The 18779-nt window shown below is 38.1% G+C and overlaps 1 protein-coding gene across 2 annotated transcripts; it reads left to right on the top strand.

Annotated features, from left to right (window-relative positions):
• Positions 1–231: 231 nt before the first annotated feature.
• On the top strand, positions 232–18523 carry LOC105455406. Of its 2 annotated transcripts, XM_011698704.1 has the most exons (15): positions 232–3642; positions 6838–6929; positions 7081–8220; positions 9856–10645; positions 10896–11989; positions 12382–12540; positions 13576–13765; positions 14364–14499; positions 15143–15382; positions 15810–16022; positions 16149–16570; positions 16757–16996; positions 17322–17524; positions 17606–17647; positions 17778–18523. In XM_011698704.1, the coding sequence occupies exons 4-15, from the start codon at positions 9929–9931 to the stop codon at positions 17914–17916; spliced, it is 3795 nt and encodes a 1264-aa protein (XP_011697006.1). In that variant the 5' UTR covers positions 232–3642; positions 6838–6929; positions 7081–8220; positions 9856–9928; the 3' UTR covers positions 17917–18523. The 2 variants fall into 2 exon arrangements, with proteins under 2 accessions (XP_011697006.1, XP_011697005.1); XM_011698703.1 differs by having other exon boundaries at positions 6838–8220.
• Positions 18524–18779: the final 256 nt, after the last annotated feature.

Genomic DNA, 18779 nt, shown 5'->3' with positions numbered 1-18779 from the left:
TAAAAAAAAAAAGAGAAAAAAAGAAATTGCAATTCAGCAAAGTTTAAGACTGCAACTCTGTACTGTTCCGGGGATTCTCGTCGTTAAATATGACATCGTCGCTTTATATATTTCTCATTAACTATTGGATCGTTAATTAATTACCGACGTACACACCGTTACATCTTTAATTTTAATTTCAATCTTAATTTTTTTTTTTTTTTGAGAATTTGTCGTAATTTCACGTTTAATTTTTCAAGTCTATGTTAATTTTTTTGTCAAAACCTGCTTTAATTTTATGACCTAGTGTTCAATTCCGAGATGAAAATTTTATTTTTAGCATCGCATAGGGGCAAATAACGCGATATATTTGTACTTGAAACAGATTCGAGCGAGAGCTCGCGATACACTCGCGCGTACATCGTGGCGGATGCACGAGACTCGATCGAATCAGGCCAACGGTTAATGAGATCAATAAAAGCACCGAGTTACGACACGACATGTCGCGAGGACCCCGGCCGGGATGGAAAGGTGCTATTTTACGAAGATTCGTTTTAACGTTACGTGTCTAGCATATAGTTCGCTCGCGCTGCACGAATCGCTATAAGTATAATTGTTAAGTATACTTGTTAACACGAACACATTGTTATCGTTGCCTGAGTTGCCTGTTATCGGTTTTTTCGTCAGTACTTACGGACTAATGCAATTTTATGATTACGCAAGTATTATAACGGATAGAGAGTGTATCGTGTAACGCGAGGTGAAGCCTAACGCGTTTTTGTTTTGCAGACGATGACGACATCCTCGTAGAGCTCCTGTATCATTGTACTCATTTTACATCACACATCCTTAAATTATACTGAGGCTTCTATTCGCTCCGTAACATATAGTAGGTACAGTACTTTTTTTTTTCGTTAAAGAGTATAACTGTCACCTTCTGCAAAATTCAAGCTCGTTGGACGTATCCGTTCGCTATTGATACAAATGTCCCGCGTTCGTTTCTCTCTTTAGGATCCAAGAGACCATCCCCGACGATCGATCACTTGCTCGTGCGAGGGAGGGGGGGGGGAGGAGAAGGGGAGAGAAAGCGAACGAGATCGATTGTAATGGAAATATGTGTCAATTTTTAATGTATCATACAAATACGTTATAGTCGATAAACGATTTTTAACGGCGCCTCACGTAAAGTAGCACGGGAGAGAGGATTACGTGCACCACGACACGCCACGATGATTCGTCGTCTCGTCGAGAGTGACATTCTCGCGGAGAATATCATTCTACTATATAGACGCTATAGTCATTACTACACAATACTATGATAAACTACAAGGTATACGATGATGCGAAGTCGGAGCTGCATGGCATAAGGTTTCACTCCCCCGGCATATTTTGACGCTTCACATTCGAACACACATTCGTTCGTCGAACGTTAAGTGAATATTTTTTTTTTCGAACTAGAACTTTATTATCACTATACGACATTCAGCGACTGAATTTGTCCAGCTCATTACACGTTATCATTGTCGGTATTATCTTCGCTAGAGGTATCGCGAGTAACCGTAGATCATTCCGTGCCAAGTAGCATAAATTTTGAAATAAGCCACAATTACGAGCAAATGTGATTTAGATTTTAATTAATTATATTACATAATTATATATATATTAAATATTAAATTATATTTTATCTTTTAGGTATACGGATGACTACTATAGTAGCCAAGATGATTACGATTATGCGTGGAAGTTGGTAAAAAGAAAAAAAAGAAAAACGTTTATTCCGGATTACATAACGATGTAGGCCCGTTCATCCGAAAGCAGATGGTTTAACCGGGTGTGCGCACAATTCACTCGACTATACTGACTCGACTGAACGAAAATTATAAGTTATACACATGCTGGTGTACTTATACGTGCTACTTTGCTTTTGATACATATATCGGAATATTTTACATTCGTAAAACGCATTTACGGTGCGGCACTCTCTACGATGCAACGGGTTTCTCGACTGCGACTTTTTATATGCATGATTTTACACAATGCGCTTACCTTGACTGTTAAGAGAGGGCGACTTACTTTTTTCCATTTCTTCCGCGCATATCTACAATTACGTCGTTTCGAAGGTATGCTGAGCGCATTAGCACATTCAGAATATTTATCACGAAATAGTTTATCGTTGCGCGTCGCGACGCGCATAATTTACGTACATCCATAACGAAGGAGGTTTCTTGTTAATTACAGGTCCGCAATTTAGCGTGACTGGCTCCGTCCGCCGTTAGTATTTACTTGGAGTGATTATTTAGTTTTCATTTCGGTCACAAAAGTCATAGCACAACTCGAATAAAGCGCGCGTCCCGTACGGCGTACGTCAGGAAAAAAAACAAACCCGCGAAGAATCTATATATGTAATAGGGATAAAGGAAAGTTTCCCCGAGGACGCAAGGATTTGCAAAGTCGGCGGGAAATTTCGCGCGCGGCTGACACGCGGTCCTCTGGCGTTTCTCGCAGTAGTATTTGCGAAAATGTAGTTTTCCCGATGATATAAGCGTGCGCGCCTAACGAGAACACCTCATTTTAATCGTATCGTCCGAGCGATCAGTCTCAGGTGCTACCGAGATTTATTCGCATTATTATAATTACGAGCTCATAACTGATAAGCAGCGGCGCCGTGCCGATATTACGAACAAAAAGAAAATAAATGCGTGCCAAAGTGACCCCCGATTATAAGGGAACGAACGATGTTCTGCGGAAGGGAGATACGCGAGGGGTGGAAGCTGCCTCGGATGTGAAACGTGCGATCAGATTTCTTCGTTTGCAGAAAATCGCGCAACTCGACTCCTTACATTTCCGAGCCGAATCTGATATTTTTTTATCCGACCTACGGTGAAAGAGATAAAAAAATGCCTTAGGTATTAAAAGTACTTTTATCTCAAAACTCAAGATATAACCCAGATAATACGGAGCATTGCTGCAATATTGCTGGAATGTTCCATGCTACCTGGGAGCTAAGTATATTAAAATGTTTAGTCGGTATAACGTAGACAATTCTTTAATTGAATAGAAGTATAATTTCGAAGTTTTAGTTGTATTATTTGATAATCTTTTTTCTTAAGAAAATTTTCTTTCCTCGTTTTTATCTTTTATTATAAGTTTTTCTTTGTTTGTAGTTTCAAAGATTCAGCAAAGATCGCGAGTTTCGCAAAAGTCCGCAAACGCAGGGATTTTCAGTCTCTGATCGTCCGCTTCCGCGTTCGTTGCGAGCGTGAACTAGTTGTTACAATCTTTTAATTGTTGAATTTTTGCTGTAGCAGTAAGTGTCTTAACGTATACCTTATATAAACTACACGATAATATATTCTATATTAATGTTTCTTAGATTTAAATCTAACATGCCGGACGGACGTGTCTACGGCGAATGTCGTCGTTTGCGCTTCTCTTAAGTGCTAATTGTTGGAATCTACGAAACAAAGCAACTCAGTTATTTACGCCCGAGCCCGAGATCTTATCAACGACATCGACGGGATAAAGAATGAGAGAGTCAAGTGTTTCAATGCAAAGATATTGACCTACGAATGACAACGTGGTTGCTTGGAACTGCTGCTGGCATTTATCGGAGGAAGTGAAACATTCCGAACGCGGAGCTTCGCAGGATTTTTATTTGTATTCGTAAGTGACTATAGTTATCGCATTTTATTTCTGTTATAGAAGAAAAGAAATCAAACGACATAGAAAGATGTATCATAAAATGATTGGGCATTAATAGATTTTTTTATTTGGTACGAAAGTTGCGAGGCGACGAAGAGTTCATCGAGAAACGTCCGGCCGGTCGTCTTAAAAATTAATACAATCTAAATGTGATAATATATTTGCTATTAAATTATGACATAACGATTACATTATAATTAACTAACACTGCGGGAAAACGTACGAAGAACAAAGAGAAATAAGCAATTTTAAGAGTCCGTATACTGAACGATGGTGGCGTTACGAGGGTGATTTGAATATTCGCACTATGACATTTTTTCTGCAAGACACTGATCGGCTGAGCGAGTACAAAGCGATTGGAGCATCGACATTGTCGAAATCTGATCGAAATTAATACGGAAATGGATGTGTAATTTTTATAGATTAATTCTTTGCGCTAATTCAATCATTTTTAACGTTTATTACTTCTTATGCCAAATTCTATTGTCATAAGAGCGTAAACGATGTTTCTTGTAAACAGAGTAGCATTAACAAATATCTAAATTAATAAAATATAAGTAGGATATTTATATTATTTTATTATTATTTTTGCCGAATTATATGTATTGGTTTGTCTCTTACATTCTGGTTTCATTTATTTACATGGTCTTTATTTATCTTATCAATTATGCTCTTCTGCAAATGACGCTCAAGCGCAAAGAATTAAAAATGAAGAAATCACGTCACCCTTGCTGGCCCCGGCAGGAATTCGAATAAAAGTGCGAAGCCACGTTTTGCTTGCCAAAAAAAAAAAAATAAAGACTCTTGCGCTCTATGCATAATATATACACACAAATATATAATTATATAAATGTACGTGTATGTGTGTGAGTGTGCCTAAAGATTTTTTCCTCGGATTAATCTCTTAAACTTTCTATGTCATTGTCTTTCTCTCTCTCTCTGTCTCTTTATCCTATGCTCTCGAATCACATATTGCAATCGTGAACGATTTCGAAGAACTATCATTATAGTTTGACGATTTCGAATTACATGGCAGATTCACGATGCCTCGTATCCGTCGCCGGACTGGATTAATTATTAAAAATCATTATATACATAATATTAATTTTCAATTTGATATATATACGCTTCGCTAAGACTTTAATAATCTGTAATATGAATATTACAGAGAAAACTATATTTCATGAATTTGATAACTTTAAAAATTATTATTTTCGCCACAAATATATTCGTCAGTATAATTAGGGTTTCTAATAGAATCTGAATATTTTTTTATTTACAAAGTAGATTGGTACGGGGTGTCAAAAAGCTATTATTAATTTGGATAAAAGCGAAGAGAGGAGATTGAATCGTTTATCTCAGCCCTTACCCGGTAGATTTTGCAAAACCTTTTGTTTCTATTCTCTCTCTCTGTCATTTAAGAATGCCCAATTACAAACAAAAAGAGTGTTTTTGTTGCACATGGACCAATATTGTCTCATATTAAAGAAGCGAGAAATCACTGCTCAATTAATTGAAAATGACTTATTACGATACTTAATTACTTAAGTACTTAATTACGATGATGTAATTCGATCATCTATAGACATTTAAAAATATATAAATGTAGAAATAGAAACGCACGTCTGTTGATTTCCGTCATAAGGATTTTACGCAAAATTGCGTTATCGGTTGAGGGCTGGTCGCATTGTTTAACGATTGTCTCTCTGTGTTCCAACATAATAGTAGATATTCCGTCGATCGTTCCTCTTTATAAAAACGAAAAAAAAAAAAACACGCAGCGCTACGCAACGCACGCACTCACGACTTCCGACTGGAGACCGCGAGCGATCTCACTCTTTTCTGCAAAGTATACGAAAGTAAACGCGCGTTCCAATTTTTGCCTCGAGCCCTCGAGAAAGAAAGAAGGTAAAAAAAAAATCAGAGGCACTCCACACCAAATACTCCGCCTACGAACTCGCGCTTGAATATTTTTTTACGATTTTATGGCCTAAGCATTCGGCGAAACACGCCGAAAACGTAGGTACTCTTTACGGGTTTGCGCGATCGACTCGAATTGATCGCGGTAAATTAATCTTATGACGGTAAGGGGAATTATATAATAAAAGCGAGTCGCTCCGCGGGAATATAATTTCCTCGTGTGATTATCGATGGTGAATGCCGATGATCTCAGAAGTTGCCGCGCGTTATTTGCAAATATAAATCCTGCAGTTAATATCTTTAGTGTGTAAATTTTATGTTGTTCTTCTTTATTTATTCTTTATTTATTCATTGCATTTTATCTTTTTTTTTTCTTTCTAATCGTTTTAATAGCAAGGACAATTTTGATAATTAAAATTAAAGGAACCGGTCTTATCTATAATTACGATCCCGAGATTCATCGACGCTTCCGCTAAGTGCTTTTTAAATCCGTGATGCAACATTGTATCGCGTCATTAAAGATCCGTCAAGATCATCGGCAGTCATTGAATCGTTTCCTCACGCGTTTTTACGTATACGGCTGCTAAAACGTGTGTGCGTGCGTGCGTGCGTATCTGCTTATATGTAACGATCAATCTTAAGGAACTAATTAACGAATAAATAGTTAAACTTGTCGTCACCATTGTGATTTAAGATAGTAGAGATACCCGCGCAAGTCGCTCGATGGTGCAGGTGCAATTCTGTGATGCTTCGTTCAAATATTACATGCTAAAATCTTATTAATTAATGCAATAATTTCATAAAAGCAATTAATAAAGCATCGTAATTGAAAGCGACAGTAATACCCATATAGTCATATACTCATGGCGCAAAATAAGCAGCCATTTGAAACAATAGAAATTATATTTTTATATGTAAAAATATTAGTTAACTTAAACGTTATACATAAATAAGTATTTTCTTTGTATTCCGTTTTGCGATCTCAAATCCGCCTGTGCAATTTTATTGCATTTTTTAATATTAATTCATGAAATTTTATAGCAATATATTGTATAGTTTGCATCTGCATAGAGGACTCTCGCCGGGAAAAACGTTTACCTGTTTGTATAGCCAAAGCCGTCATTTGTCTTTGGCATGATAAAAGTCTTAATAAAGGTTTCATTAAAATATTCTTCGTAGAGCATCATCTCTCCTTGTTCAACATTTTATTGAAATTTCTATATTTCTATTTTACAGATGGTGCAGTTGTTACTTCTCCTTTAATTAAGTATCAATTGAAATGATTCACAATATTGTGTGACGCTGGATCTGTAATTTGCATTTATTTTGTTAAGTAAAACAGTCAATCCGGGATTATGGAACGTGAATTAAAATATTTAATCGCGTGGAATTTGTATAACTTTCAATACATGATTCTACATTAAGTTTAAATGGGATTTTCTATATTTATTTAACTAATTAGCAGAATTTCGCTTTCAGGATTGTACGACTTTGTAAACAGTTTAGCTACAAAATGAATAACACATTCCACGTGCAGGAGCACTGGTGCCCGTTGCAATTGGTGCCTGGCGATGGCGTTGGCCTGCTCCCCTTCTCCGGCCTCTTTCCACCACCGAGAGGAGCACCGACGATGGATGTGTGGCAACGGAGAACGGAGCCGCGTCAGCCGCGTCAGTGCATAGGCACGAGCTGTGCCGTCGGGTGGACGAGGACGCCGTCGTTCGGCCTCTTTTATCTTATCATTTCTCACGTCCTCTTTATCTTCGCGTACGTAAACGTCAGCAATTCTACGCAAAAATCAGACTCGGAACCGGCAAAAACCGCGACTTGGCATCCCCGAGCGGGGGCATCCTAAAAATACACTCCGAAACGTCGAGATCCACGAGGAGAAAGGAGAAGGCCTGTGCTCGCAAACTGTGAAATCTACAGTTTGTTCATTGTGTCTGTGTGCCTGCACCCGTCAATGTGTACGTGCGTTAGAGCACACGCGCGCGTCTTTCTCCGCTTGTTGCCGCGCGCGCGAAGTGTCTCTTTAACTCATTAATCTCTCGGCCAGCGCGTACTAGGCTCTTATTTTTCACGTAAAAAACTTATTTTTACGACTCCTGAAATTTTAATTTTATATTTAAAAAAAACCGAACGTATATCGTATAATAAAATAATCATTAATTGTCAAATGTTTCTATCTTCAAAGGAGATTCAATATATTTGTTCTTATTGTTTTGTAAAAAAAAAAATATTGCTAATTTATCATATCTTTCATGATTCATTCATGTAAATGCGCGGTATTTATATATAGTTAAGTATAAATGTGAAAAATGCAGAAAAGTGTGCAATTTAGCAATTTTTGCGTGAACAAGTAATGAGTCACGTGCTAGTGAAAAAAAAAATAGTGAATACCCGCATCGTGGACGGAATATAGACGAATGATCGTGAAACAGATGCGAATCCGCGTCGAGTTTTAGTTCGAAAGAAACTCTCGTATAAAGCAAAAAAGAAAACGAAATGCTGTGATTTTAGATAGGGGACTCACTGCGAGTAAACGGGAGCGGTGATTCGTGAAAAGGAAGAGCTCCGCAGCAAGGAACAACCGGTACCGGTGACAGTAACAACGACGAGGTAGGTTTTTGACCTGTGTTACTAACGGACAAACAGCGACATTTATAATCTCCACTAATAATTCTCGAAAACGATTATCCACTATTCTGAAAAAAAAAAAGGAAAATACAATGTAGAGGAATATATAATTTAAATTTTAATCGCGCGATGCTATAAGTTATGGATTTCTAAAGTGAATCTGCAATTCTTATTTATTTTATTCCGCGAAGATAGTTCCATCAATTCGCATAGAGGAAACGTGAACGCAAACTACTCATCGGCAAGGCACGAAAGCAGACGCGTCTACAGGTGTTTTTGACACAAGAATAATTAATGACAATTTGCGCGAACTGTCGGTGACGCGTTTGCGAGCTCTATTGTGGAGCCCACATGATGCGCCGTTAATTACACAAATAATACTTTCTAGATGTTTCATAATAAGCTGCGTATCTGAAATAGACCGACTAATAATATCTTACAAACATCATGTTGCATAATTAAATTTATTATATAATTGATGGAACCCACATCAAGGCTCGCTATACAATCGTAACGTTTCACGATTGTACACCAATCTCTCAATAAAAATTTTCTTACTGTTTCGAAAATTATCGATTTATTTCAGATATCATATCAGGTGATATAATCAATCCATTGCGTCAACACTGCTCTTTTTTATACATATATTTAGAATTCATGTTTTCTTATCTCAAGGAAGTTTCGACCTGTTAAAAGATAACGAGTCACTTATCGTTTTATACCATAAATCCAATAAAGAATTCAAGAAGTTGATACAAGTCAGATGATCGTGTTAGTTAACTGTGAATCATGAGTTTCATTGGAACGCGTCAGATATGCGCCGCTTCCACAATAGATTCTCTTTTTAGCTGAACTTTTCCGCATCTCTTTTTCTAATTTTTTTCTATCCTCTTTGTCCGAGAAAGTTTTTGTAATATTACAAGAGAAAGAGAGAGAAGTAAATAACATACAATAAGATCAGCGACGTGGAACCGTGTATTGTTAAATGCATTTATCCGAGCTATTTCGAGAATCCAAATTTTTGTATAAAATTTTTCACATAAGCGCATGTATGTGAACACTTAATTCATTTTAAGTGCTACCGAAGGTGATGGATGTGATAATGCTCGATGTCTGGCACAGAGTTAAAGTACAGATATGGAACGATGGACGTGATACTCACTTGCCGGTCAGTTGAAATAGTAGCCGGAAACTATGGGCGTCGGTATCGGCTTTCGGAACGATGACTCACACTGGGACAATTCATAATTTCCTTTCTATTTGCGTCGTTCGTTTGTTTTGTCACGCGTTCAGTACAGAGAAATAACAATTTAATTAATCCTGGAAACGAATAATGGGCGCGCGACAGCCGGTTAATATAGCGATACTAGGAAAATGCACTTTTCATTGGAGAAGCTTTGGAAAACTTTCTCTCTTACGAGAATTAAATAATAAAACCTCTTTGCTAATAAAAGTAAAAACATTTAGTTATTATTAGCTAAACTACTCTTAACTGTTATCATATTTTTTTAAATGCATGTATTTAGATGACCCTGATAAATGGCGGGAAAAAATTTTCCGTTTGAGTTTGCATTAACTCGGGCCGCGAAGGATCAGAGAAACTTTTATATGTCTCAGGATCAATGGTTAACATCGGAGGATATCTACAATTATCTTACTGGAGCGACGCTACGCTGTGGAAGAATCCGTGATGGAGGTGAAGCCGATACCAAAGCCGCGATCGGTGATGACCGAGAGCAAACCGATACCGGCGCCCCGAAGACTCTTGCCGATGACGACCTTGCCGTCGACTCACTCCAGCAGTCCGACCAGCGAATCCAGCCAGTCTGAGAAGAGCGACGATGTAAAGTCGACCAGCAGTACCAACGAGAATACTCGCGGCAACCACGAGTTCTTCCGCAGCCTCAGCACGAGTTCGCGCCAATTGAAGGATGAGATCTCGGAGAAGATGACGGTGAAGGGACGCGCCGTTATCTGCAGCACGCGGAACGCCAGCATTCGGCTGGAGAAGTCGGTGAAGAATCTGCTGACCCGGCGGCTGTCGTCCTTGAACCAGGACGACGTGGTCGGCCAGGGCGGCGTCCAGAAAAAGCTCAAAGATCCGGCCGAGGAGGACAGATGCGTGTCTATGCCGGCCGACAACATCTTCAGCAGCATCTCGTTCTACAGTCCTCTGAGCGGCAACCTCAAGAGTGTGAAGAACGAGGAGGATCTATCCACTGGCGGCAGGCACAGCCCGCCACCTCCGGTTTATCCGCCACCCCCGCTTCCGGACGAATCTATCTATGACGAATTGCAGTCCGTTACGTCGGGAAGCAGCGGCCGATACGACACGCTCAGTTCTACGGTGTCCGACAAGATCGAGCGAGATTTTCCCGACTTCAACCACGGCTTCGCGCGGAATCAGGTAAAAACTGAACTCAATTGCCTCTCGCGCTCTCTTCTTTTATGACTCTGCAATAAAATATTTCTATTGTCATTCTGATGTTTCTATTCTTACTATTGTCATTCCGATGTTCTTGATATTACTATAGTGAATCGATTTTGTTTTTAAAAGCACTGGTAAAATTAAGATGCATGTGAAAGTTACAATTGTCCCATTTTATAGATAAATAAATAAATCTTATTTTTCTTAAATCTTTTTCTTATTCAAACAGACTAGCGATTCCGATCAAAGTCTAAACTTGTCCGACGCCAATGTAAGCTCATCACTCGACAAGTCTGAAATATCTGCCAAAAGACTGTCGAGATCAGACTCTTGGACCTTTTACGACACCACACCAAGCACGAGAGCTGACAGCGTCGACGAAGTGGACAGGATATCTAACGTGGAAGAAGAAAGTTTGGAGAAATCTTTCGAGAAGAAAATTTCACCAATAGATCGAACCTCTTGCGCGTCCTTCGAGAGCCAGGCTTCCATCCAAAATTCCCTCTACGAGAATCTGTCACCAAAGGTCGACAGTCGGCAACAACCGACGGTGATTCCCTCGGACACTAGAGTACAGAGCAGCAAGTCTGTACTCTTTGAGTTCGACCCGTTCGCGAGGACATCCGAGGACGAGAACGTTTATAGCAATTACGAGAACAACGATCTGATGTTGCTCGAGACCTTGCTGGCTACCAACGACTTGCCCAGTAGCACCGATAGCACGCTGGAATTTCGCGAGAGCGCCGAGGAGGAGCAGGAGGACGAAGACTTGACGCATCCCGGAATCAATTTGACACCCCCGGAACCACCCAAGAGATTTGACTCCCTTCCTAAGAACGAGTACGACGTGGCGGAAGGTGTGGAGCAGCCCGACAAGGTCCAAGCCTCTAGCAAGAATCCGCCTCTCTTGCCGAAGCTCGCGCATTTGGTGACCAAAAAGCAGCCCGCTGTTCCTCCGAGGAAGCCTTCCATGAAGGGTCCTCCGCTTCCTCAGCCGAATGCGAGTACAACCGCGGTGGCAATGACAACGACGACGCTTGCCAGTAACGACGAGGAGGGTGTTAGCAATTCTTCTTCGGGGACGCCGAAGCTCGCCGAGGACAATCGTAAAGTGAGCGTGATACAAAAGTTAAAGAAACTGCGACAAGAGTCCACCGTGCACGGCATCAAGCCTAATGTGATCAGTTTCGTTAAGAGTGGTAGTAAACTGTTATCCAGGACTCGCGAACACATCGGTGAGTCCGGCTCGAGGTCGCTGCGAATGGAGAGGCCGAAGGTGAATGTTCCGCACAATCCGGTCACACACAGGGGAACAGTGTACAGGTACGAGGCAATGTGAACTTGCGCGAAAAATATATTTCACGGGTCTTCAATCCTGAAATTTTTTTATTTACAAAGCTAACAAATTGAACGGTTAAATCATTGATATTAATATATAAATATAATAATTTGTTTCTAATAATTCAATGAAAATTTCGTGATTTACAAATTAAAAAAATTATGTTAAAATTTATTATGATTAAAAATTTTTGAGAAACGCTTAAAAGAAACATATTATTTATTTAAAAAAATAAAAATTGTTATATAAAAAAGAAAGATTTCAAAGATTCCTTTTAACGATCGATCGCGATTAATTTTGACGTTTAATTTTTCGTTTGAACTGAGTGACCGCATTGATTAGAGTATTAATTAGAAATACGTTATTTCCCGTGGAGGCCTGGAATGGGTATCGAGAGGGCCAAGGACCTCGTACCGAGAGCGGCACTGTTGCTCGATCGGAAATTATCGTTCTACGCTGACAAGAGCATGTCTACGCTGAAAGAGGTCGTGGAATTAGAGACAGTACACAGTATTCATCTGCTTCAGGATGTTAAGTGAGTCTGTTATTTTACTGCGTAAACGTAAATATACATGTATCTTGTAATAATCGCCACGATTTTAAACATTTCTTTACGATTCTTCCACAAAATTCGCTTTTATTAAATTATTATTTAAAATTATCTTTATCCGATTTATCAAGATACAATTATTTATCAGTAGTCATTTATCAGTAAATATATACATATATCACGTAATGATTGCCACGATTTTAAACATTTCCTTACGATCCTTCCACCAAAATTGCTTTTGTTCAATTATTATTCAAAATTACCTTTGTCCCGATTTATCAAGACAAAATTATTTATCAACAGTCAAGAATCTATTTATTGTAAGATATAATTAATATCTTACTTATTATAAGATATAATCTATATCTTACTCTTACGTTTTTTCTCGGTTATGAATGAAAAAATATAATCTTAAGTTTAATTCAGTAGCATCATTTGAATAATAAAATGACTCATTCGTTTGGTATATATTTACGTCGATCCAACTCGCGAGTGTTAACGCCGGGCAGACGTTCCCCCAGGCTTACAATGCTTTCTCTCTCTCGCTCTACAAGAGAAGTCTCTCAAGGTCCTCTTTGTTAAACGAGAAGAAAAGAATCTCACGAGAGAGGATTGTTTCTCGAACGTAGTCTAATAATAATTAAATTATTTATTACATATATGATATATAATTTAATTATTAAATAGATATTTTAGATATTTTAAAGTATATCACGCGAAAGAAAATAATATATATAGCTGTATATAATATATATTGCAATTATATACTATATAATAAGCATTGATCAGTTCAACCTTTTCCTAAGAAATCGTCTCAACTCCCAACAGCGTGACCCTCGTAAATGCGCAGTTTTCTTCGCCTCACATGTCAACGCATCTATAATCTGTATTTAACGCTATACGTATCTACGCTTCCCTTTGACTCATCATACGTATACGATTGACACATATGTAGCTATCTCATCAGTCGCCAGTCACTCGCTATCATTTGATGAAGAGATAATTACGAAATGTGTGCAGGACCATGGACGGCGAGACTGTGCATTGCATAGCGATTAGCGGCGCGGGCAGACCGAGTGTGCACGTTTTCTACGCGAAAGGTGTCGCCGAGAGACGTATCTGGGCCCAGAGAATCCTCGAGGCGAGCACGCCGATCTTCTCCACGAAGTACACCGCTGAATTCACCCGAGCAGGTTGGGCTTACTTGAAGGTATATATAAAAAAAAGCAATGTATAATAAGATCGATTTGAACGGAAGAACGACAAATTAATAAAATAATAAATGTTAAAAGAATAGCATACAAAAATTTCTATGCGTAATTAATCATTAAAAGTTGATCGTATTTATTATATGTGCCGCACAACAATTTTATATTAATTTATCATAATAAATTTGCAAGCCTACCACAGTCGCATTTTAAGGTACGTTTAAATTTGGGCACAATATTTCTTTGTGTAATGTATTAGCACTTTTTTTAATTTATTTGTAATTGCGGATAATAATTAAAAAATTATTTAAAAATATGGTTATTTTAACGTAAAAGTTTGTGCAACGTTCATTTGAAAATATCATGATAATAATGGCATATGACGAAATCCTTGTGTTTGCACTAAAACGTTCGCGCTTGCGAAAGCGGAAACCCATATGCTTTGACATGCAAATTCCTCTTCTACAGCTTCGTGAACGTTCTGAATATTTCACGTTTCACTGTGAACGGTTATAAATTTCCTTTGATAGAATTAAAAAAATATATAGAACATATCTTCTGTTTTTCTTCTATTATGACATATTTTTCATATCCCTTCAGGAAAGTGTAACAGGTACGTGGTTCTCGGCTTGGCTTCTCTTGCAACAAAGAACATTGACTTACACGAAAATCTTAGAATCTGCGAATTTTGCCGTGAATTTTGAACACGTGGACCTGCGGAAAGCGCGCTGCATCGGTAAGTTGCTAACTAAAACTTGGAAAATGTTTCAAACAATTATAAATATAGAATTAAACTGTCATCGTGTAAAACATAAAAATATGAGATTGACGTAAAATAGATGAAAAAGAAAATTTATTTAATTTATTTTAACGATAATTAATGTTACGTTGTTAAATCAGTTTATTCTAGTTACATCTTTATCAGTATTCATTCATATGTGAGCAATATCAATTAATTTGCTTTAATTGTAGTCTCTCTCTTGAGTCATCGTTAAAATTATCATAACCCAATTAATCTTATAGCTGAAACGCGAAAGACGTGACCTAATTATAATAAACGAATTCGATTGTCGTCTTATCAATGACTAAATGCGATACGCGAGCTGCTCGATTAAAAATGCAACGCATCTTACATAGTCATACATCTTAGTCATATCCACAGATATGTGTCCTGTTTTACGCGAATATTATTAATCTTTATAATATTACATTGATATTAAATATCAATCAATAAGAATGTTGTTTCAAATTCATTTTCGTTTAAAAAGAGATCGATGAAGAGTCCTTGTTGAAATTTATTGTCGCATAATAAGGTATCCCATCATTATTAGTATTATTGTATTACTGTTTGTTGAAATTACAACATTGTGGCACCGCAGTGTTGCGAGATCAAGAAGGGCCGATTGCCGGATGCGGGGTTGTTCCAGTGGTAGTTGTGGATGCCGGGGCTAGCGGCGCCCTGCACATCGCCACGTCGGGAGCCCACGAGGCGACCGCATGGCGACACGCGCTTTATCAAGCGGCTACGAACTGCGGCCCTGCTTTAGACCAACAGCAGATTACGCAGGACAATGTGCCCGTCATCTTGGACAAATGCGTCAACTTTATCTATGCCCATGGTGATTAATGAGTCATCATGTATAGTCGAACAAAAATAATTTCGTAGAATCATACGCGTGTCCCATGATGTCCCGTAACTGGCGATAATTAATTTCCCAAGTTTAATTTTCAAGATCAATTTTCCAAAAATATAAATAAAAAAATTTCTTTGAAAACAATTTCCAGCTTACTTTTTTTATGTCACATTATTATTATCTCTCTCTTTCTCTCTCTTATATCATTAATTACAGGACATCCTGTATAATGCACCGCAATGAAATTTAAATTTGCATTACCGCTATTATTAGAATTAATGACAGTAACATCCTGTATGATAATTAAATTCCGCCAGAGAATTTTGGTTGCATTAAACGCGTCTATGAACGATATATACTGTAGCGATATTGTAATATTCCACTGAATGTCTCATAAGTTCTTATCTTTCAGGTATGATGACTGAGGGTATTTATCGTCGCAGCGGATCGAGCAGTGCCGTAGTAAAGTTATTAGAGGCTTTCAGACGAGATGCATGGGCTACGCAAATAACGCGAAATTTGTACACGGAACACGACGTCGCCACGGTTCTTAGAAGATTTCTCCGGGATTTACCGGACCCATTGTTCCCTCCTAATATACACGACCGACTCTGTCTTGCTTCAGGTACCAAACGATCCATCCGAAATAAACAATCTAACAAAATAGACGTGAAAATTTCTACGATATTAATTGACGAAATTTTGAAGAATCAACGTTGCAAAAAATATTTAAAAATCTATCTTTCCATAGAATCGACCAGCGAGGAAAATCGAGTGGCGACTTATCGGAAATTATTGTCCACCCTGAATCCCATAACGTCGGCGACGCTCCGCCGGATCCTAGCGCATCTTCACGGTCTCAGTCAGCAGAGCGCCAGAAACCTGATGACCGTCGAAAATCTTTCGGCGGTCTGGGGCCCGACTCTGATGCACGCCGGTGAGAATAGCGCCGAGGAGTGGAACCGGACGGAGATCAAGGTCGTCGGTGATCTCATCAAGCTGTATCCGAAACTTTATCAATTGTCGTCGGCCGACCTGGCCAAGGAAGCGAAGATGTTGGAGATTCTGGAAAAACATCATGTGTCCAACAATGGACCGCGAGGTGCGCCGTCGGGAGACCTCAAGGTCTGGATATACATTTTGTCGCCGAACGGAGAGTGCGTGAACGTCACCGTAAGGATCTTTTCCTGATTTTTTAAACGACAAACAATTCTGCATCGTGCAATATTCTTCGTAGAATAAAGTTCAAAACCGCCGACAACTATCGCCAATTTGTTATTCAAAATTCTTACGTTTAAAATATAGTTGCAATATTAATTTTTCATTTATTTATTGTTAATTAAATAACTGATTAATTAGATCGGGCCTCAAAAGACTGCGTTCGACGTTTGCCGAGAACTCGCCGAGAAAACCAACTTACCGTCTCACGAGCTATGCTTAGAAGAGTATACTCTGTCCGGTGCGCTGGAACGGCCGTTGCATCACAACGAACGTGTCTTGGAAGCAGTGGCGAGATGGGGATACTGGGACTCGGATGATAGGAAGGATAATACCCTCATTCTCAGAAAAGACCGATTATACAAGGATATCATACCTCTGGTGCGTATGCTAAAAATAAAATAGACAAAATTCGCATAAAACTCTTGATGTGTCGCGGTAAAATTTAGCACAGCTTCCACGTATACATACGCAAAAATTAATCTTACGAATTCCCACGATCTAAATTTATATAATAGCGGAGCGGGTTCAAGGCCGTTCAAAGCGCGCGTGAGCTTTTATGCGGATCAAATTGCGTGATTCCAGAGGCGAAAAGAAAGACGCGTCCCGCATGTGCTACAAAAACAGGATATGGTCTAATTGAAATTAATTATGTTTCTTCTCCCTCCCTCTCTCTCTGTCTCACTCTCTACTCCCCTCTGTGTAGGTAAAGCCGCCTATGACGATCTCCGGCGAACTTAAATTTGCGGACACCAAGACAAAGAACCTGAAGACTTACCTTTTCGAGTTCAGCCAGGCGAAGCTCTACTGTTACAAGGATAAGGTGTGCTCCGTGAAAGTTCACGAGTGGAAGATAGAAGATATCATTTGGTACTTGGGACACGAGCCTAAACGCAATCCACAAATGGGGTAAATATAGCACACACTATACAAGTTACAATTTTCATGGATTGTTTAAAAAATATTTACTGGATGTGCTTTTTTTCGCAGCTGGTCCATCACATTTATCACAAAGAACAAGAAACCAACGAGGTAAAAATATCACTAATTTCTATCAACAGACATAATAACAGATATAAATTTGTCATTTGCATTATAATTTAATGATGAATATTTACAAATGTTCAATTATATCCTTCATCGAGTAATGTTTTAATTCCAGATGTAAGGACAGTCCATATTTCGGGAATATTTTAGCGGGCACGTCCAAGGACGAGCAGTATAGATGGTTAGCGGCTATGGTCTTTGGGGAATATCAATTAAATCTGCGGCCTTCTGCAGTGAATCTTATGGATCCATGACCGATTAAAGCCGATTGAATTATAAGCCACTTAGTGCCTCCCCCCCCTCCCCCCAAAGTGATCGATAAGTGATACTTTCTTCTATAAATCGCGACTCCGAACAAAATTGTATAAATATGTGCATAGTGTCGATTAAAAGAAATGATAGCTTAATATTTTATAGTTTACAATTTTATAGTTTTTTAAATCATAGTATACTAAAAAGTCTGATCTCGTCTAACAAACGCTTATGTAAATTGAATTATTCTGTTACTGCAAACTTGTCGACTAGTGTGACGAATAGAAACGTCATACAATCATAGTTAAAAATCAATGATGCTGTGAAAATCTACAATTAATTAACAGGGATGTTAATTATCGATAATGTGACGAATTATGGAATAACATGCCATAATAAATCATTTATATGAAAATAAAATTAACGCGAGATGAAATATGCTCAATGATGCAACTCAATATTATCTTTTTACGACATTTTAGACAATTTAAAATATTATTTTGATTTACAGTTATATATAAATAACCATTATATCCATATTTAAACATAGACATTTGTATGACATAAATTAAATATCAAAATAAAATATCGAATATTTTTGTATTAAAACTGATTGTAACTTGCGATTTTTTATCAAAAAATATGTTTTCGAATTTTATATATTATAGATAAATACTTGGAGAAAAATCATTTATTATTATGTTCTATATTTATTAAAGCCTTGAAATACAATATCATATAAAATTTAAGAAAGATATATCAAGAAAAACCTTAAGAAAAATATACTGTACACATAACCTACTTTTTAATTAACTTAACGATTAACTTTGATAGAATTCTTTTTCTTTTTATTGTCCTTTTTTTA

The sequence above is a fragment of the Wasmannia auropunctata genome, unplaced genomic scaffold, assembly GCF_000956235.1.
Source record: "Wasmannia auropunctata unplaced genomic scaffold, wasmannia.A_1.0 LD335903.1, whole genome shotgun sequence".
Classification (NCBI taxonomy): Eukaryota; Metazoa; Arthropoda; class Insecta; order Hymenoptera; family Formicidae; genus Wasmannia; species Wasmannia auropunctata.
The sequence above is the reverse complement of the archived record's forward strand: the minus strand, read 5'-3'. Positions and strand labels throughout refer to the sequence as shown.